At 43.0% G+C, this 26,637-nt stretch overlaps 1 protein-coding gene and 1 long non-coding RNA gene across 3 annotated transcripts in view; one reads left to right on the top strand and one right to left on the bottom strand.

Annotated features, from left to right (window-relative positions):
* The first annotated feature begins 16,918 nt into the window (after positions 1–16,918).
* Positions 16,919–26,637, top strand: part of LOC112264078 (tetratricopeptide repeat protein 28-like) — a 322,087-nt gene continuing 312,368 nt past the window's right edge. For both annotated transcript variants that reach the window (XM_042331570.1, XM_042331571.1), the window contains exons 1-2: positions 16,919–17,205; positions 19,590–19,889. In XM_042331570.1, the coding sequence (XP_042187504.1) occupies positions 17,176–17,205; positions 19,590–19,889 (330 nt within the window). In that variant the 5' untranslated portion in view covers positions 16,919–17,175. The remainder of the gene's footprint in view (positions 17,206–19,589; positions 19,890–26,637) is intronic.
* On the bottom strand, positions 19,785–24,644 carry LOC121847936. Its single transcript, XR_006084815.1, has 3 exons — positions 24,396–24,644; positions 21,933–22,135; positions 19,785–19,923 (listed from the first exon to the last, which is right to left on the bottom strand). It is a non-coding gene; the product is annotated as an uncharacterized LOC121847936 (long non-coding RNA).

Here is a 26,637-nt window from a genome sequence, read left to right on the forward strand (position 1 = left end):
GGAGGCGGCGAGAGCGGAGAGGCGCTGGTATGAAGAGGCAGCACGGCGACGCGGATGGAAGCCTGAGAGTCACCCCCAAAAATGTATTGGGGGTGGGCTCACAGGGAGTATGGCGATGCCAGGTAGGAGACCTGCGCAAACTCCCTGTGCTTACCGGGGGGCTAAATAGACCGGGCAGGCACCGTGTTATGCTAGTGAGCGCACGGTGTCTCCAGTGCAGGTGCATAGCCCAGTACGGTACATACCAGCTCTTCCTATTAGCCGGGCTAGAGTGGGCATCGAGCCAAGTAAGGTTGGGCAGGCTCGGTGCTCAAGAGCTCCAGTGCGCCTGCACGGTCCGGTCTCCGGTCTATCCAGAGCCACCTCCACACACCAGTCCTCCGGTAGCAGCTCCCCGCACCAGGCTTCCTGTGCGTGTCCTCGATCCAGTACCACCAGTTCCAGCACCACGCACCAGGCCTTCAGTGCGCCTCGCCTGTTCAGCACAGCCAGAGCCATCCTTCTCTCTAGCGCTGTTGGAGCCTCCCGCCTGTTCAGCGCTTCCAGAGCCTTCCTCCTCTACAGCGCTGCCGGAGCCTCCTGCCTGTTCAACGCAGCCAGAGCTGCCAGTCTGCATGGAGCTGCCAGTCTGCATGGAGCGGCCAGAGCTGTCAGTCTGCATGGAGCAGCCAGAGCTGCCAGGTTGCATGGAGCAGCCAGAGCTGCCAGGTTGCATGGAGCAGCCAGAGCTGCCAGTCTGCATGGAGCAGCCAGAGCTGCCAGTCTGCATGGAGCGGCCAGAGCTGCCAGTCTGCATGGAGCGGCCAGAGCTGCCAGTCTGCATGGAGCGGCCAGAGCTGCCAGTCTGCATGGAGCGGCCAGAGCTGTCAGTCTGCATGGAGCGGCCAGAGCTGCCAGTCTGCATGGAGCGGCCAGAGCTGCCAGTCTGCATGGAGCAGCCAGAGCTGCCAGTCTGCATGGAGCAGCCAGAGCTGCCAGTCTGCATGGAGAAGCCAGAGCTGCCAGTCTGCATGGAGAAGCCAGAGCTGTCAATCTGCATGGAGCAGCCAGAGCTGTCAGTCTGCATGGAGCAGCCAGAGCAGCTAGATCCGCCAGTCAGCCATGATCTTCCAGATCTGCCAGTCAACCAGACTCTTCCAGATCTGCCAGTCAACCAGACTCTTCCAGATCTGCCAGTCAACCAGACTCTTCCAGATCTGCCAGTCAACCAGACTCTTCCAGATCTGCCAGTCAACCAGACTCTTCCAGATCTGCCAGTCAACCAGACTCTTCCAGATCCGCCAGCCAGCCAGGATCTGCCGGAGCCAACTACCTGCCTGAGCTTCCTCTCAGTACTGGGCTTCCTCTCAGTACTGGGCTTCCTCTCAGTACTGGGCTTCCCCTCAGTCCCGGGCTTCCCCTCAGTCCCGGGCTTCCCCTCAGTCCCGGGCTTCCCCTCAGTCCCGGGCTGCCCCTCAGTCCAGTGGGGTTCTGGGTGAGGACTACGAGGTCATGGTCGGCGGCGAAGGTCGCCAATCAAAGGACGCGTTACAGGGGGACTAAGACTTGGTTGGAGTGGGGTCCACGTCCCGAGCCGGAGCCGCCACCATGGACAGACGCCCACCCGGACCCTCCCTATGGTTTTGAGGTGCGTCCGGGAGTCCGCACCTTGGGGGGGTTCTGTCACGCCTTGGTCTTAGTATTTTGTGTTTTCTTTAATTATTTGTTCAGGCCAGGGTGTGACATGGGTTTATTGTGTTGTGGTATTGGGTTTTTTGTAGGCATTGGGATTGTGGCTGATTAGGGGTGTGTCTAGGTTAGGCTTGGCTGCCTGAGGCGGTTCTCAATCAGAGTCAGGTGATTCTCGTTGTCTCTGATTGGGAACCATATTTAGGTAGCCTGGGTTTTACTGTGTATTTTGTGGGTGATTGTTCCTGTCTCTGTGTAGTGTTCACCAGATAGGCTGTAATCAGGTTTTCACGTTTCGTTTGTTGTTTTTTTGTATTTATTTAGTTATTTCATGTATCGCTATTTTTTCATTAAAGAACATGAGTAACCACCACGCTGCATTTTGGTCCGACTCTCCTTCGACAGACGAACGTCGTTACACTTAATCCTAACATTTCTCCAGCTTTTCACCATCATTGTAAAGCCTTAATTATTTTGCTGCTTTGAAAAAGTAATTTCTGAAGATATTTATTTATTCAATGCGTGATTCATTTACTTCTATCCCTAATGTTTAGGTCAACCCTGTTATGTGAACTGAACTCTCATTTTAATATGGTGAAACTATCCTTTTAAAATATGTTTTTTCTAAAGAAATATTGAAAATATAATAGTCAAATCATAATGTGAAAGCGGTTAAGCTGGTTCTACTCTTTGTTGATGGTTTTTTGTGGTGAAAATTTGAACGGTCAAATATGCATAGATAGACAGGCTAGATTTTTGGTGGGATCAATTTCACTTTTTGTGCTGTACCTTGTCATGCTGCTTGCTTTGCTAGTATCACTTGGTCAAACCTGTTACTTTATTTGGCACTTACTATAGTGGGAAATTGTTTTTTTTAAAGTCGAACCAGCTTTTTATGACAGACTGTTAAAATCAGCTGAAATGAAAAGTTATTTTTGACAAAGATACACTTCTCAAAAGGCACCGAATTGTTTGAAAAACCCAAGTGTATTCAGATACATTTTTGCTGAAAAGAAATAAATAAATGATCTGTATGACCCCTAATCTCTCTGTCCGCGTTAAATAGACTCTATCATGCTATTAAAGACTTAAGAAATGCATTGCTGTAGCCTACACTATTTAACTAATTGGAATCACAGAGCACTTATATATTTTAGACCTAACCATTATCATTAACGTTATATCATGCATGGACCTCTAAACAAGACATTGAATTAAAGTTAAACTATTGTCCTAAATAATGGAAAAACGAACAGAGCTACCACACTATCCAACGATTACGCACACACATGTAGTCTTCCGCAAAGCACTTTCTGTCTCAGCATAAAATGCTTGAGTATCTCACGATGAACCTTGGAAAAATATACATGTTAGTGCTGACGTGATCAATGTCTAAAATCAAAACTCGTCATGTGCAGTTCGGACTAGCTAAAAGCTGCTCACGTTTCACGTGCGTCTGGAGAGGTTCAGTGAACAAAAGATAACTATTGGCATGCTGTCAAATACTGTCCCCATGATGAGAACATTTGATAAAACAATATGTAAAAGTTTCTGACTGATTGTATATTATAGGCTACCCTTGTAATGATCCCAATAGACCGTAAAAAGTGATCTAATAGGCCTTGTGATCTCCCCATGGTTGTGTAGCCTAGTGCGCGCAATAGGCTACCCAACCGTGCATCATTTTAGTTTCAATATTTCTAGGAAGTCCGAGAGCATACATTGCGCAAACAGTTCCATAAAACCATTAATGAAAATTAATGTTCCGTCTGATTTCTGTCCACCTTCAAGTGATTAGGCCTGACTGCATATGTTTAGGACTAGGCTTTTACTGGCATAGATGTCTGAGTTGAGCTAGATGTCTGAACGTTGTGAACTGAAATGCTGAGTCAGAATCAGAACTAGGATGTTTACCCAATGTTTTCTCAAGTGTTACTTCAAGAGAATATTAGGACAGATAGTGCCTACTTTAGATAACTGAGTAAGACTTTAGATAACCGAGTGGAGTGCACTCAATGTGTGGTCTGCGTTGTTGTGCAGGGTTAGACAAGCCATGCTTAACCTGAATCCCTCTGAATTATGCAATGGGGAGGTTGAATATTGCTTTATTCCAATCGATTTTATATTAGGCTATAAGCATATTTTATAAATGTTAAGTTCTAACTGTCTGTAAATTCCTCAGCGGCAAATGTTTTAAGGTTTCCGTTATCACATAGGCATAGCCCAATTCCAACTTTATCTTGAACTTTAATCACTGCAGTAAACACAGGATGGCAAAATGAGAGGGAGGCCAGGCTCAAGACATAGACATATACTATACAACATGTCGACAAGTTGTATGGCTGGCAGCGTCCTCTGGTGGCAGAGAGCAGGCTGCTTTATCCACTTTAAAAATCAAATAACGGAGTGTTTAAATGGTAATAATGGCCTAATGGCCATTAATTAACGTTTATTATGGGTTACCTCCTGTGTGTGATTAGTAAATTCAACATCCATAAATCCATTTGTCTTCAAAACCATGCCCAAAAGCACATGCCTGCATATTGTAGACAATTTCAATTGTTTTCGATAGTGGATGATTATTAATTTTCTGTCAAATGTGATTGAGGATAGTATATCGAGGAAAAAAGTTCTATCCACAATTTCCATTGAGGAGCATGATTTTGCAGCCTGGCCTCACAGAGTAGACATTACATAGTAATCGTAAATCGGTGACACTCAGATTAGTATGACATGTCATGTTTGGTAGGGTTAGCCTACATAAAACAGAACCCAGCTAGCACGTTTGGTTCCTTGGAAGTTATGGGAACGTACATTTTTAGTTTCCCATTGGTTTTAGGTAATGAAGCCATACGCTTCCTGACAAGAAAAATTTTACGTTTTTTTAAAACGTTCTGAGAACGTAAGTGAAATTCTTTCCTGTTCTGGGAACCTTCATTTTGAGGTTGCAGGGAGGTTCTGAGAACGTTATACTATGGTTCCCTGAAAGTTGTCCTAGGAGGTTTTATTAACATTCTGTGAACAATCAATCAATCAAATGTATTTATTAAGCCCCTCTTAAATCAGATGATGTCACAAAGTGTTGTACAGAAACCCAGCCTAAAGCCCCAAACAGCAAGCAATGCAGGTGTAGAAGCACGATGGCTAGGAAAAACTCCCTAGAAAGGCCAGAACCTAGGAAGAAACCTAGAGAGGAACCAAGCTATGAGGGGTGGCCAGTCCTCTTCTGGCTGTGCCAGGTGGAGATTATAACGGGACATGGCCAAGATGTTCAAATGTTCATAGATGACCAGCAGGGTCAGAACAGAAATGATAGGTTATTTAAAGGTAATTAAATAATGTTCTGAGAACATATTTAAATTAGATCTTTAATAACACTGCTAGCTTAGATTAACTATTTTGAAATTCCTTTGCTTAGGCATCAATCATGCAAACACACATATTTTTCATTGTGACATGGCATCAGTGAGATTCTAACTGATGATCTTCTATTCTCCATCCACTGAATTAGTTCACTGCGCCACCAGGATGGAGCTAGCATGCCATGTTTTTTAAACTTATTTTAAGCTGTTAATTTTAGTCTAGTCAAGCAGACCCCATTTCAAAGGAAACAAGCAATCATTCAGACGAGGTGTCGCCAATTAGTGGGCGCAGCCAACCCCCCTGAACACGCTTAACAAGATAGAGGATAGAGAGTTTTGTTGATTTTGAGAACAGAATGTATGTTTTTAAATAACATTCTTAGAATGCTCTAAGAAGCTCAAAGAACATGGTTCTCAGAATGTTATGTTTTATTTTTATTTTACCTTGATTTAACCCGGTAGGCCAGTTGAGAACAAGTTGTCATTTACAACTGTGACCTGGCCAAGATAGAGCAAAGCAGTGCGACACAAACAACACAGAGTTACACATGGGATAAACAAACGTACAGTCAATAACACAATAGAAAAGTCTATATACAGTGTGTGCAAATGTAGTAAGATTAGGGAGGTAAGGTAATAAATAGGCCATAGTGGCGAAATAATTACACTTTAGCAATTAAACACTGGAGTTATAGATGTGCAGAAGATGAATGTGCAAGTAGAGATACTGGGGTGCAAAGGAGCAAAAAAAATCAATAACAATATGGGGATGAGGTAGTTGGGTGGGCTATTTACAGATGAGCTATGTACAGGTGCAATGATCGGTAAGCTGCTTTGACAGCTGATGCTTAAAGCTAGTGAGGGAGATATGAGTCTCCAACTTCAGTGATTTTTGCAGTTCGTTCCAGTCATCCGTTCCGATCCAATCTTTAGGGATCTCAGATGATACGAAAGAGAGGTTGAACAGGCTAGTAACAGGGGTTGCAACAATTGCGGCAGATAATTTTAGAAGGAGAGGGTCTAGATTATCTAGACCTGCTGATTTGTAGGAGTCAATGTATTTTGCAGCTCTTTCAGAGCATCAGCTATCTAGATTTGGGTGAAGGAGAAATGGGTGAGGCTTGGGCGAGTTGATGTTGGGGGTGCAGAGCTGTTGACCGGGGTAGGGTTAGCCAGGTGGAAAGCATGTCCAGCCGTAGAAAAATGCTCTTTGAAATTCTCGATTATCGTAGATTCATCGGAGGTGACAGTGTTGCCAGTCAATAATACAGTAGAAAAAAAGAAAACAAAAAAGTCTATATACAGTGAGCGCAAATGAGCTAATATAAGGGAGTTAAGGCAGTAAATAGGCCATGGTGGCGAAGTAATTACAATATAGCAACTAAACACTGGAATGGTAGATGTGCAGAAGATGAATGTGCAAGTGGAGATATTGGAGTGCAAAGGAGCAAGATAAATAAATAAATACAGTATGAGGATGAGGTAGATAGATGGGCTTTTTACAGATGGGCTATGTACAGGTGCAGTGATCTGTGAGCTGCTCTGACAGCTAGTGCTTAAAGCTAGTGAAGGAGATATGAGTCTCCAGCTTCAGTGATTTTTGCAGTTCGTTCCAGTTATTGGCAGCAGAGAACTGGAAGGAAAGGCGACCAAAGGAGGAATTGGCTTTGGGGGTGACCAGTGAGATATACCTGCTGGAGCGCTTGCTACGAGTGGGTGCTGCTACGGTGACCAATGAGCTGAGATAAGGCGGGGCTTTACCTAGCAGAGACTTGTAGATGACCTGTAGCCAGTGGGTTTGGCGACGAGTATGAAGTGAGGGCCAACCAACGAGAGGTCGCAGTGGTGGGTAGTGTATGGGGCTTTGGTGACAAAACGGATGGCACTGTGATAGACTGCATACAATTTGTTGAGTAGAGTGTTGGACGCTATTTTGTAGATGACATCGCCGAAGTCGAGGATCGGTAGGATGGTCAGTTTTACGAGGGTATGTTTGGCAGCATGAGTGAAGGATGCTTTGTTGCGATATAGGAAGCCGATTCTAGATTTAATTTTGGATTGGAGATGCTTAATGTGAGTCTGGAAGGAGAGTTTACAGTCTAACCAGACACCCAGGTATTTGTAGTTGTCCACGTATTCAAAGTCAGAGCCACCCAGAGTAGTGATGCTAGACGGGCGGGCAGGTGCGGGCAGCGATCGATTGAATAGCATGCATTTAGTTTTACTTGCATTTAAGAGCAGTTGGAGACCACGGAAGAAGAGTTGTATGGCATTGAAGCTCATCTGGAGGTTAGTTTACACAGTGTCCAAAGAGGGGCCAGAAGTATACAGAATGGTGTCGTCTGCGTAGAGGTGGATCAGAGAATCACTAGCAAGAAGAGCGACATCATAGATGTATACAGAGAAGAGAGTCGGCCTGAGTATTGAACCCTGTGGCACACCCATAGAGACTGCCAGAGGTCCGGACAACAGGCCCTCCGATTTGACACACTGAACTCAATCAGAGAAGTAGTTGGTAAACCAGGCGAGGCAATCATTTGAGAAACCAAGGCTGTCGAGTCTGCTAATAAAAATGTGGCGATTGACAGAGTCGAAAGCCTTGGCCAGGTCGATGAATACGGCTACACAGTAATGTCTCTTATCGATGGTGGGTTATGATGTCGTTTAGGACCTTGAGCCTGGCTGAGGTGCACCCATGACCAGCTCTGAAACCAGATTGCATAGCGGAGAAGATACGGTGGGATTCGAAATGGTCGGTAATCTGTTTGTTAACTTGGCTTTCGAAGACCTTAGAAAGACAGTGTAGGATAGATATAGGTCTGTGGCAGTTTGGGTCGAGAGTGACACCCCTTTGAAGAGGGGGATAACCCCGGCAGCTTTCCAATCTTTGGGAATCTCAGACGATACGAAAGAGATGTTGAACAGGCTAGTAATAGGGGTTGCAACAATTTTGGCAGATAATTATAGAAAGGTCCAGATTGTCTAGCCCGGCTGATTTGTAGGGATCCAGATTTTGCAGCTCTTTCAGAACATCAGCTATCTGGATTTGGGTGAAGGAGAAATGGTGGGGGCTTTGGCGGGTTGCTGTGGAGGTTGCCGTGCAGTTGACCGGGGTAGGGGTAGCCAGGTGGAAAGCATGGCCAGCCGTAGAAAAATGCTTATTGAAATTCTCACTTGTAGTGGATTTATCGGTGGCAACAGTGTTTCCTAGCCTCAGAGCAGTGAACAGCTGTGAGGAGGTGCTCTTATTCTCCATGGACTTTACAGTGTCCCAGAACATTTTTGAGTTTGTGCTACAGGATGCTAATTTCTGTTTGAAAAAGCTAGCCTTAGCTTTCCTAACTGCCTGTGTATATTTGTTCCTAACTTCCCTGAAAAGTTGCATATCACGGGGGCTATTCGATGCTAATGCAGAACGCCACAGGATGTTTTTGTGCTGGTCAAGGGCAGTCAGGTCTGAAGTGGACCAAGGACTATATCTATTCCTAGTTCTTCTTTTTTGAATGGGGCATGCTTATTTAAGATGGTGAGGAAGGCACTTTTAAAGAATAACCAGGCATCCTCTACTGACGGGAGGTCAATGTCATTCCAGTATACCCCGGCCAGGTCAATTAGAAAGGCCTGCTCGCAGAAGTGTTTTAGGGAGTGTTTGACAGTGATGAGGGGTGGTCGTTTGGTCGCAGACCCATTACGGATGCAGGCAATGAGGCAGTGATCGCTGAGATCTAGATTGAAAACAGCAGAGGTGTATTTGGAGGGCGAGTTAGTTAGTATGATATCTATGAGGGTGCCCGTGTTTACTGATTTGGGGTTGTACCTGGTAGGTTCATTGATCATTTATGTGTGATTGAGGGCTTAGATTGTAGGATGGCCGGGTTGGGAGTTGGGAGTTGTAGCGATGAGACCAGATAGTAGCTACTAAAACAATTGGATACCACGAAATTGGGGAGAAAAAGGGGGTAAAAATTCCACAAAAAAAAACACAAACAAAAAAAGATGATAGATGGGGGACAATCAATTCACATATGGTGTCGAGGGCACAGCTGGTGGCAACAGTGAGAGACTTGTTTCTGGAAAGGTGAATTTTTAGAAGTAGAAGCTGGAATTGTTTGGGTACAGACCTGGATAGTAAGACAGAACTCTGCAGGCTATCTTTGCAGTAGATTGCAACACCGCCCCCTTTGGCAGGTCTATCTTGGCGGAAAATGTTATAGTTAGGGATGGAGATTTCAGGGTTTTTGGTGGTTTGGTGGTTTTTCTAAGCCAGGATTCAGACACGGCTAAGACATCCGGGTTGGCAGGTTGTGCTAAAGCAGTGAGTAAAACAAACTTAGGGAGTAGGCTTCTAATGTTAACATGCAAACCAAGGCTTTTACGGTTACAGAAGTCAACAAATGAGAGTGCCTAGGGAATAGGAGTGGAACTGGGGGCTACAGGGCCTGGGTTAACCTCTAAATCACCAGAGGAACAGAGGAGGAGTTGGATAAGGGTACGGCTAAAGGCTTTAAGAACTGGTCGTCTAGTGCGTTGGGGACAGAGAATTAAAGGAGCCGATTTCTGGGCGTGGTAGAATAGATTCAGGGCATAATGTACAGAGAAGGGTATGGTAGGATGTGAGTACAGTGGAGGTAAACCTAGGTGTTGAGTGACGTTGAGAGAGGTTTCGTCTCTAGAGGGACTAGTTAAGCCAGGTGAAGTCTCCGCATGTGTGTTGGGTGGGACGAAAGAGCTGTCTAAGGCATTTTGAGCGGGACTGAAGGCTTTTCCTTGAAATAAAACAGTAATAACTAGCCAACACAGCATTAGACAAGGCATATTGACATTAGAGAGAGTTATTGGAGTTATGTTATTGGGCCCACACAAAATTGTATTGTAATGCCACAGCCTTCTTATTGGTCATCAAAAGACTGTCCAGCTCTTGTTGTTAAATTGACTGAGGCCAGCAAATCTCTTGACCTCTAATACAAATCTGCACTATACTGCGTTTGCACTATGTGAACCGCCACACAACACTGTACATATTCACCACAGCAGCATCCCTCCAGCTGCTTATAAAGATATATCCCCTTTGTAAATTGTATATATTCCCACTGTAATCTGCCTATACTCCAGAGTTTTGGGTTTTATGTTTAAAATCAAATCAAGTTTTATTTGTCACACACGCGCTGATTACAGTAAAATGCTTACTTACAAGCTCTTAACCAACAATTCTTTAAGAAGTTAAGAAATAATTTTTTTAAAGTAAAAAATAGATGAGTAAAAAATAGAAAATAAAAGTAACAAATAATTCGACAGCAGCAGTAAAATAACAAGCAAGGCTATATGCAATGGGTACCGGTACAGAGTCAATGTGCGGGGGCACTGGTTAGATGAGGTAATTGAGGTAATATGTACATGTAGGTAGAGTTAAAGTGACTATGCATAGATTATAAACAGAGAGTAGCAGCGTAAAATAGGGGTCTGGGTAGCCCTTTGATTAGCTGTTCAGGGGTCTTATGGCTTGAGGCTGCTAAGAAGCCTTAATGACAGGAAGTTTGGCCCCAGTGATGTACTGGGCCGTACGCAATACCCTCTGTAGAGCCTTGCGGTCGGTGGCCGAGCAGTTGCCATACCAGGCAGTGATGCAATCAGTCAGGACGGTCTCAATGGTCCAGCTGAAGAACCTTTTGAGGATCTGAGGACCCATATGCCAAATCTTTTCAGTCTCCCGAGGGGGAATAGGCTTTGTCATACCCTCTTCACAACTGTCTTAGTGTGTTTGGACCATGATAGTTTGTTGGTGATATGGACACCAAGGAACTTGAAGCTCTAAACCTGTTTCATCACAGCCCCGTCGATGAGAATGGGGGTGTCATGACGTTGGCCTGGGGGTAGGCTTATGACAGTCATAAATACCTCTTCCCCCCTTTTTTCTCTCTCTACCCTACTGAGGTTACATTTGCAAAACCCTTGGTTAACATAGAGATTCTGGGAACATCAGAAGGTCCGGGGGGAAATTAACTATATTCTGGTAATCCGACCAAGGGAACATATGCGGTGGTACTTAATGAATATGATGTCAGTTCGGTTGTCATGACATAAAATCTACAGTGGAAAGTCTACACATCAGAGTTATCGGTTTCACATGGAATTGTTGTTCAATTTAAATGTTTGAATATGAAATTATTCGTGATGGGATGAAATGTGATTTTAGCTTCTAAAATGTGAGATTTAGGTTTTCATAAGATAGGGCTGTGGCCCGCCCCTGTGAAGGGACATGGGCTATAAAACTTTTCAAACACGCCCTCCTCTCCCTTCCTATTTTAGCCCTTGACGACAATATAACCTCCTGTTCTGAAGATGTGAGGACAACGGTCCTATGTCAGATTGGTTCAGATAATAACTACAGAATGAAGCCAACATCAGCGTGAGCTTTGTTTGCGAATGGTATGAACTTTGAACTCCTATTCACTACAGAAGTACCTCCTAGCCGTTGAGTTAGCAACAGCAGATGCAAACGGGGTTTAGGAAGGAACAGACAGAGTATCCCGTCTATCACACAACAACATTACTACAACGTATCCAATTGACCACCAGAGACATTCTTCAAAGGACTCGGTTGGGCAACACGGCCTTCCATCTACCACCAACCTACCAAAGCACAGCTGTCAGGATTTGGCCAGGGTTGTTCCAGTTTTGGCCACTAGATGCCAGATTGTGCTTTTTTGACCCTTTTGTTTTCCCTTGTTTCCAGTTATTATTTGCACCTGTGCCTCGTTTCCCTTTAATGTATTTAAACCCTTAGTTTTCCTCAGTTCTTTGCTCTGTGTTTGAATGTTAGCACCCAGCCCCAGCGATGCTGTGAACATTTGTTACTCCAGTTGGACTCTCTTGTGGTACTCTGTTTTTGTTCTTGTTTATTTAATTTTTATTATCTTTTGAGACATTTTCCCTGCTGTTTTCCCCACCTTGTGGATTTACCTTTTGACTTACAGGATTACCTTTTTCTCTTGGAATTACTTTTGACGTTGTGGATTTATATTTTTGCCTGAAGAACCTTCCTTTTTACTTTATTAAAACACCGTCTCAAGTACTGCTGTGTCTGCCTCATCTTCTGGGTTCTGCTGACTATTAGTGGCTCAGTTTGCTAAGTGACTGTTTCTCACACCGGAGACCTGAGTTTGTAACCAGGTCCTGACAGCAGCACAGAGTAAATATTTATTGCATTTTCCTTTTCCAAATGGGCGGTAATTTAGAATGCATAAGATACTGTATTTACGATAGCACAGCTTCTTCCCTTTGTTCCTCAGTCTTCCCGCTCTTTCACTCAAACACAGCCCCTTTTCTTTTGTGTAACAAGCTGTCATATCTGTTCCGCCCGCTAGGGACGTTTTCCTTTATGACGTAATGTGTAATCAAGTTATGATTTTAATGTGTATTTGTAATTCTGTGTGATTAGTTAGGTATTTAGTAAATAAATAATTAAACCCAATTTTGTATTGCTGATTCAACTTGTTAGTCAGGGTTCGTGCAGATAACTAAGAATTTACAACTTTCAGATGAGACTGAATTAAGATGACGATTAATATTGACTGCTATTGATCAAATCAAATCAAATTTATTTATATAGCCCTTCGTACATCAGCTGATATCTCAAAGTGCTGTACAGAAACCCAGCCTTAAACCCCAAACAGCAAGCAATGCAGGTGTAGAAGCACGGTGGCTAGGAAAAGCTCCCTAGAAAGGCCAAAACCTAGGAAGAAACCTAGAGAGGAACCAGGCTATGTGGGGTGGCCAGTCCTCTTCTGGCTGTGCCGCGTGGAGATTATAACAGAACATGGCCAAGATGTTCAAATGTTCATAAATGACCAGCATGGTCGTATAATAATAAGGCAGAACAGTTGAAACTGGAGCAGCAGCACGGTCAGGTGGACTGGGGACAGCAAGGAGTCATCATGTCAGGTAGTCCTGGGGCATGGTCCTAGGGCTCAGGTCAGTTGAAAAAAGGCAGTGTTGAGTGCAATAGAGATTGCATCATCTGTGGATCTGTTGGTGCGGTATGCAAATTGGAGTCGGTCTAGGGTTTCTGGGATAATGGTGTTGACGTGAGCCATGACCAGCCTTTCAAAGCACTTCATGGCTACAGACATGAGTGCTACAGTCGGTAGTCATTTAGGCAGGTTACCTTAGTGTTCTTAGGCACAGGGACTGTGGTTGTCTGCTTGAAACATGTTGGTATTACAGACTGTTCCAATATTGTATTTTCTGTATGATGTGTTCGTATATTGTGTATTGCTGACAGCATCTTCTCACTGAGGCAAATTCCGGGTATGTGTAAATGTACTTGGCAAATAAAGGTGATTCTGATTATTTTTGTCAATTCAACAACGGACCAGTCAATTTGACAAGAGATTTGCTGGCCCCAGTCAATGTAAATTTGACAACAAGAGACGGTTCGTTGTTGAATTGTTACATGTAGTACCTTTAAGCCAAACACGAAAGAGGTAGGTTGGTTGGGGAGGATGGGTGGGTGTATAACGCAAATGTCTACACTCTTAGAAAAAATGGTTTCCAAAAGGGTTATTCGGCTGTCCCTATAGGATAACCCTTTTTGGTTTCAGGTAAAACTCTTTTTGGTTCCAGGTAGAACCATTTTGGGTTCCATATAGAACCTTCTGTGGAAAGGGTTCCACATGGAACCCAAAACGGTTCTATCTGGAACCAACAATGGTTCTTCAAATGATTCTCTTGTGGGGACAGCCAAATAACCTTTTAAGGTTCTAGATAGCACCTTTTTTTCCTAAGTGTAGCAACTCAAACACATCACAGATAAATTTATAATTTTTGCCTATTAGCAACTTGTAACGGATCTCTTCGTCGTCTGACGACAAGTATGAAATATCGGACCAATGCGCAGCGTTGTAAGTGTCCATGTTAATTTATTAACTGAACACACAAAAACAAAATAACGAAGTGAATGGAAGAAACGAAACAGTTCTGCAAGGTGACATACACTAAACAGAAAACAACCACCCACAAACAAGAGTGGGAAAACAGGCTACCTAAGTATGGTTCTCAATCAGAGACAATGATTGACAGCTGCCTCTGATTGGGAACCATACCAGGCCAAACACATAGAAATACCAAACATAGAACAAAAACATTGAATGCCCAACCCAACCTAAAATAGAAACATACAAAAGGAACTAAGGTCAGGACGTGACACAACTACTTAGCATGTTAGCCAACCCTTCCCCTAACCCCTAGCCTAGACTTACTAACTTTAGCCCCCATAGCTAACATTAGCCACAACAAATATCATCGATATTCCAAATTTGTAACATATTGTGAAAATTGCAATTCGTAACATACAGTGGCTTGCGAAAGTATTCACCCCCATTGGCATTTTTCCTATTTTGTTGCCTTACAACCTGGAATTAAAATGGATTTTGGGGGGGTTTGTATCATTTGATTTACACAACATGCCTACCACTTTGAAGTTGCAAAATATTTTTTATTATGAAACAAACAAGAAACAAGAAAACTTGAACGTGCATTACTATTCACCCACCTAAAGTCAATACTTTGTAGAGCCACCTATTGCAGTAATTACAACTGCAAGTCTCTTGGGGTGTGTCTCTATACGCTTGGCACATCTAGCCAGTGGGATTGTTGCCCATTCTTTAAAGCAAAACTGCTCCAGCTCTTTCAAGTTGGATGTGTTCCGCTGATGTACAGCGGAGTCATACCACAAATTGTCAATTGGGTTGAGGTCTGGGCTTTAACTAGGCCATTTCAAGACATTTAAATGTTTCCCCTTAATTAAACCACTCGAGTGTTGCTTTTGCAGTATGCTTTCGGTCATTGTCCTGCTGGAAGGTGAACCTCCTTCCCAGTCTCAAATCTCAGGAAGACTGAAACAGGCTTCCCTCCAAAATGTCCCTGTATTTATCACCATCCATCATTCCTTCAATTCTGACCAGTTTCCCAGTCCCTGCTGATGAAAAACATCCCCACAGCATGATGCTGCCACCACCATGCTTCATTGTGGGGATGGTATTCTCGAAGTGATGAGAGGTGTTTGGTTTGCAGCAGACATAGCGTTAGTCTCATCTGACCAGAGTACTTTCTTCCATATGTTTGCGGAGTCTCCCACATGCCTTTTGGCGAACACCAAACATATTTGCTTATTTGTTTCAGGCCACTCTTTCGTGAAACCCAGCTCTGTGGAGTGTACGGCTTAAAGTGGTCCTATGGACAGATACTCCAATCTCCGCTGTGGAGCTTTTCAGCTCCTTCAGGGTTATCTTTGGTCTATTTGTTGCCTCTCTGATTAATGCCCTCCTTGCCTGGTCCGTGAATTTTGGTGGGCGTCTCCCTCTTGGCAGGTTTGTTGTGGTGCCATATTATTTTAATTTTTTAATAATGGATTTAATGGTGCTCCGTGGGATGTTCAAAGTTTCAGATATTTTTCATAACCCAACCCTGATCTGTACTTCTCCACAACTTTGTCCCTGACCTATTTGGAGAGCTCCTTGGGTTCCTTGGTTTAAAACCAAGTTTTAAAGCTATTGTCCTGTAATTCTTAAGATTTTTTACCATATCTACGGGAAGTAGTTTGGTCCGCTAATACAGGACTAGTAAAGGCCCAGTGCACTACTTCTGTGACATTTTTAAAACTAAATGCATTTGAGTGTTTACCAGTATTTGTAACTTGAGTCTGATAATACTTGTGGAACATTTATTGAAACACTTTGCAAATGCTACGTATTTCTATGGGAAAACTGAAATGTTCTATTAATTCCTTTTCCATTTTAGTAGATACTCTTATTCAGAGCAACTTACAGTAGTGAGTGCAAACATTTTCACACTGGTCCCACGAACCCACAACCCTAGCATTGCAAGTGCCATGCTCTACCAAATGAGCCACATCCTCACATCACATCATCACAAACCACTTGATGTCTCAATGTACTCAGTTACTGTATTGTGCATTGTTTTTCTTCATGGTGATGGAAAGTCTACGGGTACAAACCTAGATGACCAGCCTATGTACAATACAGTAATGTACATTTACATTAAGTGGTTTGTAAGGATGGTAAAGTAATACTGCACAAAAAGGTGGTTGTTTTCCATGTTATTTGATCAATACAAATATTTAATGTGGATGTTTTGTGTCTTTGCCCATAACTTTGCACCTTTTGATGTACATTTTTGAGGACAGGGTTTTGTTCTTTCTGAATTCCATTAGAATGACAATCGCAGAGAAATAACAGGGCAACAACTCTTATAATTCCAACTATTGAATCCTGCAAGATACTGTTGTTAATTATACCACTACCTTTTTGCCAAAGTGAAGATACTGAAAGAAGGTTTTTGCCAGATCTACAGATGTTGGTCAACTAATACTAGTAAAGGACCAGTGGGCTATTTTTGTGAAAAAAAAAAAATCATTTTTTTTTTCTTAATTCTGATTTTTCAGGGAGTGCTGCAGCACCCTCAGCACCCCTAGTCCCCGCGGCTATGCTAATGACATTGTTCACATGATATCTGCGTGGCTGACCATATGTGTTTGCTATGCCAGTGCTAACTGTCTGTCATGCATGGGGATATTGAAAAAGTTAACACACTTCAAGACAAGCGTTGGGGGCCATGGAAAATAATCTGTCTCTCAAAGAGCATTTCCAATCAGGGTCTCACGGGAGAAAAGTAAGCAGTGACATTCCACTGTGTTGAAGACTCTTTATATGAATTTCAAGATCAATTTGTTTGGATTATAATAAATACCACAATTAAACCAATAAAAACACAGGTGTAGGGAATAATGAAAATGTAGGCTAACGCCCCTCTGATGTCACGAGGTAGACTGCAGTAAACTGTCTCGAGATACGTCTGCAGCACAGAAATCCGCTATGGCAACAGGGGAAAAGGCAAGGAAAAAAATAAAAAAGTTTTGACAACATGGCGCACTATCCTTGAGAAAAGTTTCTATAGAACTCCAAAAAATACTATTGACGTAATATTTTTACAGTTTTTCGACTACCCGACAACCTTCGGAAACAATTGGAAGACGCATTGAAGAATACACTGGCATTGTATTTAGTGACTTTTATCATGGGATCATAGAAGCCTGCTGCAGAAGACAAGTAGCCTACAAACACACAGGATGGAGAAGCAAGGAACTTTTAAGGAAAAGGTACAGAGCACAAAAACTGCTAGAAAGTCACATGACTTACAAAGATATACCATATTGGTACATTTTGTTATTGAATAGTTGTCAAATAGCTATCACATTTACTATTGCACTGTCGACTGAATATGGTCACTGCAAATATATTTCATGCTTAGGCTACAGATGAAATGAGTCGACAGAGTCAGTTTATAACCAAAAGGATGCAGGGTCAATGCTCACAATGGTCCCGAACAACATTCTGGATGACGCTATTAATGCTGAAAATCAAATTTCGAGACATTATGTAACTACAATGTGCACTGTCCCTGTAAAAATAAAAGAAACTCAAACTCAAACAATGCAGGGAAACATTGTTACTAAGTTATTACAATGGTGAAAAGGTGCAGGGAAACATTGTTAAAACGACTACTTTTTGACATTGTGTTTACATTTTTGCACAGTTATTGTGAGTTGATTTAGAAGTCTTTGAAAAACGGAAGTTCAGACAGTTGTAACAATAATAATAGATGTATATATTTACAGTAGCATAACACTGTGTAGCCACACTGTATGTATGTATTTCAATGATATTGCTATGTAAATACAGAGCCCTGGTGAACCACATGCAACATTTCATGGCTAAGGAATTTGCTAAGCACCTCAAAATTCAGTTTGATTTTTAGATTGATTCATTAACGATTCATATTCCCTCCAGTTTTCATGCCCTCAATTTGTTGCAGATCATGTTATCGTTGGCTTTTGACATGTTTTCATTTTGGTGTGAAGGCATAAACTACCACACTGGTACTCTGGTGGAGGTGTCCGTCTTACTCACCATGAGTTCAATATCTGAATAGCTTTCTGAACAGCCCCTGTGTGGTGGTCCATTAGTGTGAGTGTAGCCTATATGTGTTCCTTCATTCTGTTCTGCAGTCCTTTGGGAATGACATGTTAGGGAGTTTTATCCAACTGGTCTGTAGGGACCCCTAGTTGTCTAGGCTCTCATTATCACAGCACTCTCTCCCTCACTCTCCTCCCTTCCTGTCCAGTGCAGTGCCTACACAGATACCCCAGGATGTGTTGGGCCAGAGACCAGAACGTACCCTAGTCTAGATCATAGAGGGGACCTTCAATCACACATCCATTAGCAAATTTAGATTGTGTTGAAAGTGGTTAATAAGAATACAATGACGGCCAATGGTATATCATCAGTATATTAATTTTGATAACAAACAGGCAAAATTGTCTCAGATGATGATGGGTAAGTGTTTAAAATGGACTCTGCTTCCAGTGTTCCACCCCCTTCAGACACCCAGAGAAAAGCTTACATGCACAAGCTCACAACACAAATGCAATGACAAACACATGCACTGAACAGCAACAAAACAGCCCCCAAACCACACTAGGCCCCAGTCTGTTATTTACCATTGGTTGATGTGCATTCTTAGATCATAAACAGCTCTTACCAGTGGGTGGCTGCACCAGCTACTGTATGCACACTCCCACTTAGCCTAAATTTACCCCAATCCCATCATTTATCCTACTACAACATGCTTTCACTCCAGTTGTAACACTCAGAAGGAGGACATTTAACAGAGGACGGTAGTTAGCGTGCAGGTTGTCCAGATCTGAGCTTCATGCATTTTTACTGCTCTAACTGATGCTGTAATTATCGTGATTAACATTTTGCAGAAGGATGTAAAGTGAGGAATGACAAAACCACACTTTCCACAATAGTGTGATGTTGATTGTTGTTCAGTTAATACTTTCCACAATAGTATGATGTTGAATGTAGTTCAGTCATAGCCAACGTCTATCCTTCCTCTCCTATCTTCCCCTTTCACTCTCTCACCCTCTGGAAGTAATTACCAGGCATGCTGACTGCTGCTCTGTCCTATCCCAGAATTCAGCTGGAGGAGGTGTGGTATGAATGAGGTATTGTGGAAGCGGCTCCATCAGATTGACAATCTAGAGTTTTTTCATTGAATAATGTACTTAACAAAGCATCTCTGGTCAGCTGACACAACATTTCAAAACCAGTCATTTTCTAAGACTTCCTAAATAGTTTAAAAGATACAAAGCTGTATTTTTGGGATCTGCAATGTTACTGGAGTAATTCTAAGTCTTTAGTTGTTTTATTGTGAACTACTGCCTGAAGGTATTGTCTTTGTTTATTTCATGAGTCAGGGGGTTCTGCCCGGTCTGCCAACATGGCTTTGAAATTTGCTGAATCAATGATAGGACAAGCTCTCTCTTAGTGTTTAAATTAAATCCCAAAGAATTTGTAAAAGCAGAAAACATTTCTGCTCTCATCTCCATCTTTAAATTGTATTTAATGATTTCACTTTGCAGTCCTTTTGACCTGCCTAATTATGGAACTTCTCCACCTCATTGCCCTCTATCTCCAGTTTTCGATCTTCGGCTCCCGGACAGTTGGCAGTGCGGCACGGCTTGTGGGTGAAGAGGAAGGGGACCGATGTGGCCTCAGCAAGGCAGAGTTCATGGAGAGAGTTCAGCAGAGCAACGAGGCGTGCCAACGCGGCGACTTCCAGGCTGCCTTGAGTCTCTATGGCGACGCCCTGCGAGCCGACCCACAGAACTGCATCCTCTACAGCAACCGCTCAGCAGCCTTTCACAAACTGGGATGCTACCAGGCTGCCCTGGACGACGCTGTCAAGGCCCGTCTACTCAACCCCAAGTGGCCCAAGGTGAGTCTGTCTGAACCACCAACTGCATCTTAACCTCAAACATGGGACAAGAGGACATGTGAGAACAGAAACACAGCTAAATTCACTCCAAAACAGAACAGTGCATGGTTTTGTATTACACATGTACTGTTTATGGGTTTTAAGATCTGCACATGAACTGAAGATTTATGGGAGACTAGTGCAAGTCTGATTTACATGAATGGACGTCCACTTGGTATTAGGACCTATGTGCAATAGCTTGCTGAATAATTAATTTGCTTTTCTCGTTTTGATTGTGCATAAGCAGAGTTGATCAATGTAAGGTTGAGGAAGGTAAGGTAGAATATTTGCTAGGTCTTATCTGTGGTATTGTCTGGGGCATGTGGTTTGACCTACCATAGATTTCACATTGCTCACCCACAGAGGCTGAGTAGGGTGCCAATCCTCTCAGCACCCAACTTGCGTCTTGGCTGAATTGATTAGGCAGAAAGAGCTGTATTTAAGCTGTGTCTTTAGTGTGTGTGTGTGTGTGTGTGTGTGTTTAAGTGTGTACATTAATTTGTTTGGGTGTGTGTGTGTGTGTGATTGATTTGTAATGCTCATCTCAGCTCATCTGAAGTCACAGGTCACAGCTCACCTGACTGAGGTCAAGGGAAGTATTTGATTGAAATCCAGGTAAGTCTATTTTTGTTTCACAAAGTAAACATTGATTTATCATATTGATTGTATCAATCAATTCTCCAACACATTCTCATGGCAATTTTTAAAAAATGCATTGTTCTCGTCCGTAAATCTCTGAGTACTGATTTTTATTGAACAGAATCCAGCAGCGTCAAAGCAATTTCCACGGTGGGAGTTGATGACTAGGGTGGGAATGGTATGGAAGAGGCGAAGGAACATTGTGGTGGCTCTGATGTCAGATAAATCACAATACATCACTGCATCTAAATAAACAGTGTGAAATAACTATTCAGACAGAGAACAGGCCTGCAAGCTGCACTCGAAAACCATTGCCAAAATCTCTCCCCTCTCTCTTTTTGATAGGCCAGCACAATGACCTCTTTGTGGTCTCTGACTGGGGGATGGTTAATCCAGAGCCAGATTATTGCACACAGTCTAGCCTATTACACACAATGTTATATCTGATGCTTTGGTTAGCTTCTGCTTGCACTACAACACTGCGGCTTCTGTCTAGTCCCAGATCTGATTGTCAAGGATCAGTCTTTTTGGTCAGGTGTGAGTCACTCAAGCAGTGGTTGAATTTGATCCTCTGCCTGATCACCACTAGGAGACAGTCTTGTCACATATTCTTCAGAGCCATTGTACAGTACAAGGCTCTGAGATTATTCTCAGTCAGGCTACATGGGAACTGTAGCAATTTCACCATAGTGCTCTAATTAATGAGGAAATAGACATTACATTAATTAAATACAAAATACATTTGTTCTATGTTATCTTGCCAATTGGTGAGAAAAAAAGTGTAATGACTCCCTCCTATCTTTACAAGTCTAGTTATGGATGATTGAGTAGTGATGGTACATTTTTAATTCTATAATGATTGCATAAAGAAAGATCAAGGTTAATGTTCCTCTGGTCTGGTACAGACAAAGAAAATAAAGAAAAAATATATAACTCAGCCTTAAATTCTTCAGCAGTGAGTTGCATGAAATACTGGCTTGCCTAGGTCTATTTGTTACACATGTGGTAATAATCAATTACGAACATAGCTGGTCTCAAATTGGTATATATGCTTGAGTGGAATGACAGAGCTGATCATGGCCTAATGAAGTAATCAATAAGTAATGCACCTTTTCTTAACCTTGGATACCAACCAGTCTAGAAGACCTAAATGGATTGTGACTATTATAATGGCAGTCCTTCTCACACTCCTCACACGCTTGTCATTGGCTTTAGGGAGCGAGAGGAGAGGGGGTTTGGTTTACACAGGCATAAGATCAATCCGTAATGGCTGTGTGTTTGATGAGGGAGGGGGGATTAAATCACAGGAGCGTGCTGGCATTTAGATCCTGTGTGAGTACATGTTTATCATCAATCATCCCTCACCATGGCTGCACCTCTGGATGGGCCCGTCAGGTTGTGACAGGCTCGGCTGCACCCACCCCACCGCCGCACGCACTGCTGAACAGCCCGGCTTCTGGAAGCCCATATCCAGGCAGCACTCCAATCTGCTCAGAGAGGAAGCCCTGTCTAACCCGTCAGTTTTATCCCGCTGTTGTAAAGCACCAGAGCTTTTTCTTTCTTTCTCTCTGAAAGAAAAGAGAAAATATTTGGCGTAATGACCTGATACAGCTTTAGGCCCTCTGTCCTTCACCCTCCCACAGAATGCAGAGGCAGAAAATAGAACAAAATGAAGTGTCATTCAGTAGACAAGTGGCATAAATGTATGCGTGTGTGTGTGTGCTTCTGTTTAAGTGAGAAAGAGAAACCATTTGTATGAATGTGTGTTAGTGTGACTCCATTTTTGCCTCCCCAGGCTTCATTCTTTGCAAATGGAATGCTGTCACACTCTTGAACCCCCATCTACGCTTTAAGATTAAATATTGTGTGTGTGTGTGCCTATGAAAAGGTCGAAACTGCACAGCTGTAGTTGTGAGTTAGTACTTTGTGACCCGTTGCTCATGCACTGTTGTTTTTAGAGCACTGTAGGAGTGTCAGAGTGTCTTTACAGCTGGCATGCTGCCCACAGCCACAACTCCTCTCCATCTGGCCCTTCACAGACAACACTGCTGCTTCAGTGACACGTTAAACAAATAGCAGCCCTCTGCAGCATCACTCCTCCACTCCCTGTCTCAGGCTGTCTGCTCTACTGATGACTGACAGACAGGACTGAAAGCTCAAAGGAAAGCAGAGGTAGAGTGGCAGTGCTCTGTGTCAAGGAGATCCAACTCCATCTTCTGCATCATTATGCGGTATGATCTGCCCATCGACGGTCTTCAATCTCCTCCAACCTAAAGGGCTTGAATTCACAATGACAACACACCAGCTTGTCAGTTGGAAGGAGAACATTGGATTGGTACTTGTGCTGAAGTTGAGGTTTATGGTATTGGCATACATGAACCCGATCATACTGTATATGCACGCACACTTGGACGTGCGCATACACACAGACATTTATCTGTAGCCCTGTGGAAGATGTATAGGGTGAGCTGAGACAATGAGCCGGTGTTTGCGTTGGTAAAGGTCAGTGTGTGGGGACAGAGTGGAGGGCTATGAGGACTGTGACGGGGGACTTTAATTACAGCAGCACATCAGTAATTATACAGTATGAGGAGTAGCCACTGTCACCATGCTGTCACCCTGACAAGGCACAGCGTTTTTGTTCAACACCGTTGGGTGATGACACTGCCTGTTGATGCTACAAGGAATATGAAGGAGCGATTTTAACGCCTCACCCCTCACCCTCTCAACACCGCTCTGCTTTTCATGTGAAAGAGAACGCGCCAGTGCAGGGTATAATCCAGCCCTTCTGACATGACAGTCTGTTAAACCAGTACTCATCTGATCTCAGTGTGTGTGAAGAATAAAACAATTGACTTAAGATGTCACCAGGATAATCATTAAACATGTAGCTCCCACTTCTTTCTTCTCACTTTCATTCTCACAGACTGAAATATTTATTTCACTCACAGGGGTTACCTGTCCCAGTATTTTCACACACAGTACTGTAGCTGTGGGGCAGAGAGATGCAATAGTTATACATACCTTAACACACTGGGTAGGGTTTTAGTGTGTCTGTATAGTAGTAGACAAGGCTGTGACGGTCATAGAATTTTGGTAACCATAATAACCGTTCCAATAGCAAGAAATATTTTGAGTGAACATTCTATATTACCATGGAAACTATGAAATCACAATACCAAGCAGCCACTGCGAGTGTACCCATTTACAGAACAAATTTACCCTTCACTAACCCCGCCTCCCTTGGGTACTGTTGCAACCTCAGACAACATTGTCCCGGGAAGCCCAATTCCCCATTCAACCATTGGCAAAATCCCCTCACAATGATTTGAAACTGTGTTTCTAATATACAATGACATTTAACACAGACTACCCTTTGCCAATTAGGAAACTGTTGAGTATATTGTGGTGGACTGTCATTACAATTGCTTCACGGGAACCTGATAAAATTATGTTTGTAGTGTAGCTAGCCACTGAATGGCTCTGAATTCACTGTCAGAATGCAGTCAAAGCTATAACCGCTTTGGAGCAAACTAGTGCTCTGAAATCATATCCTGATGTCGACAGCAAATGGGAATTGTATTCATAACATTGCTAACTTAGCTATCTAACATACATTTAGAAAAAAACAAGTTTTATGAAGTGGCTAGCTAGCTTTAGCAATGTTTGGGGGTGATACTATGATACTTAGAGCTAACTAGCTGAGGAACGCTCAACCCTGTTCTCTTATATCGAGGCGGAGTTGAGTATTGATAACTGGTCGTGTGATTTGCTAGCAACAACAGTGTCACCATCAGTCGATATAATGTCAATTCTAAAAACGCTTACCTGTACAGGTCTATGTTTGTCTGTGGTCCTTCTGTGGGTGGGGTGCTTAAATTCATACTTTTAATAAAAACCTTTATCGAACACAACCACCAACTTTTTTCCCATTTGTTTTGTTAAACTGGAGACGTAGCGGCCTTGACGTACTACGCAAGCGGAGATTCAATTGGCATAAGCTCATTTGTGCTGAGTTGAGCAACACAAATTAGGAAAAAGTCAATGGTTGAATTTGATCAAAATTTTAATGAAAAACCTGCAGAAGGACAACAGTTGAACAGGACAAACATAGGTACATTTAAGCCAGCTCATAATAATGGCTGGAATGGAGTAAATGGAATGGCATCAAACACATGGAAACCATGTGTTTGATGTATTTGATACCATTCCACGAATTCCACTCCAGCCATTACCATGAGCCCGTCCTCCCCAATTAAGGCGCCACCAACTTCCTGTGATTTAAGCTTTTTCAGAATTAAATTTTTTACAAGTATCGACTGATGGTGACTCAATGTTATTGCTAGCAAATCACAAGACCAGTTATTAATACTCAACTCCGCCTCGATATAAGAAAGGGAAGAGAGTTACCTAGTTAGTTGCAGAACTGAATGCATTCAACTGAAACATGTCTTCTGCATTTAACCCACCTCTGAATCAGAGAGGTGTGGGGGGGTGCCTTAATTGACTTCCATGTCATCGACACCCAGGAAGCAGTTGTTGTTGGTGATTAACTGCTTTGCTCAAGGGGGCAGATTTTTCCACATTGTCGGCTCAGAGATTCAAACCAGAGACTTTTCGGTTACTTGCACAATGCTCATGAGAACGGAGTTGAACGTTCCTCAGCTAAGAGCTAGCTAACCAGCTGAGCTAGCAAACAATGTATCAAAAGTGTCATTTTGGGATTCGAAAAATTCTCCATTAACAGGCTCTGTATTTCAGGAATCACAGTAGCAAGTTCTGCTGGTGCACTGTTAAATTATTTATCAATTTGTGCCATATCCCCCATTGACTTGGATGTGATTTAAACGTGAGCTTGTCCGAGGTGTCGGACTTAACGACGGTTACTATCCATTGGAGCACCCCGATTGGTTGCCAAAATTCTAGGGTGGGACTTAGCGAAGAGTCAGTTTCCAGGGTTAGAGGTTCCACGCCTGTTCTATTCATTCTATTTCTATGTGCAACCGAAGACTTGTTTGTTCCTTTCAGCAAGGAGCAACAAGGTTTCATCACTTTGTTTCTGCCATAACATGGACTCTTAACAGACTCAACTGCACCCATCTTGCCTTCAGTCAGCTGTTCGTTCCACATCAATTTGACGGTTATTTTATTTTTGTAACTGTATTCATCCATAGCTGTCGGTTACGCGATTATACTGTAATTGTGCCAGCCCTATTGTAGTTCCAGTGTGGATCCGTTCGCTTTGGGGAATATTTTGGAATTACTTGGAAGGACTGTCTGTTTCTCTAGGATTGTGAACAGTGGTTTGTTTGTTGGTTTCCTCCTGCACCTGTTCTGAGCATCCTGTTGTAGTTTGAGTAACTGGATGTTTTCCTGTAGAGGGAAAAAAACATTGGTGCTTAGGCAAAATCTATATTTGTAATTTATTTACGTTGAGTAAATGTGGGAAAAAAGGGGAACTATTCAATCTACTGTAAGTTCTAGCCAGACCATGACATCATTTCCCTCCTTTGCCCCAGTGCAGGCCTGGATTTCCTGTAGCAGTGCCAGGGCAAAGAGTTAAAACAAGGTCTCCCGTCTCCTACTCCCATTGCTCAACATCTCTCCCCGCCTCACCCCTCCCTCCCCCATTTCTCGGTACCGCCCCTCACTCCTCCTCCGCTACGCACAGCTTTTTTCCACCCCTGCCCAAAGCCCGGCACGGAGAGAGAGGAGTCATGAACCACTAATAAGGGGGTTCCTGTTTGGCTGTGCCGAGGCGAGGGTTGTACTAATGAACAATCAAATGAATGGCATGTAATTACAGGTCAGAGAAAGCAGAACCGACAGAGGGTCGGCGCTAGTGGGCACAAACCTAGAATTATCTGTCTGGAAAAAGTGGACCAGCTTAGTGCTGCTCTTTGCTGTGGAGGGCCATGTGTGTCTATAGGACTCTATACATTGAGTAGAATAAAGTTGAGCAGAATATGAATGTTTATGTTGGGTGAGATGAAGCTCTAACCACACACTAAGTCTGCTATTTCAATTCTGTACTGCAGTACTGCATGTTTTCTGTGTTTGTGTTTTATCA

This window comes from Oncorhynchus tshawytscha, linkage group LG12, assembly GCF_018296145.1.
Source record: "Oncorhynchus tshawytscha isolate Ot180627B linkage group LG12, Otsh_v2.0, whole genome shotgun sequence".
NCBI lineage: Eukaryota > Metazoa > Chordata > Actinopteri > Salmoniformes > Salmonidae > Oncorhynchus > Oncorhynchus tshawytscha.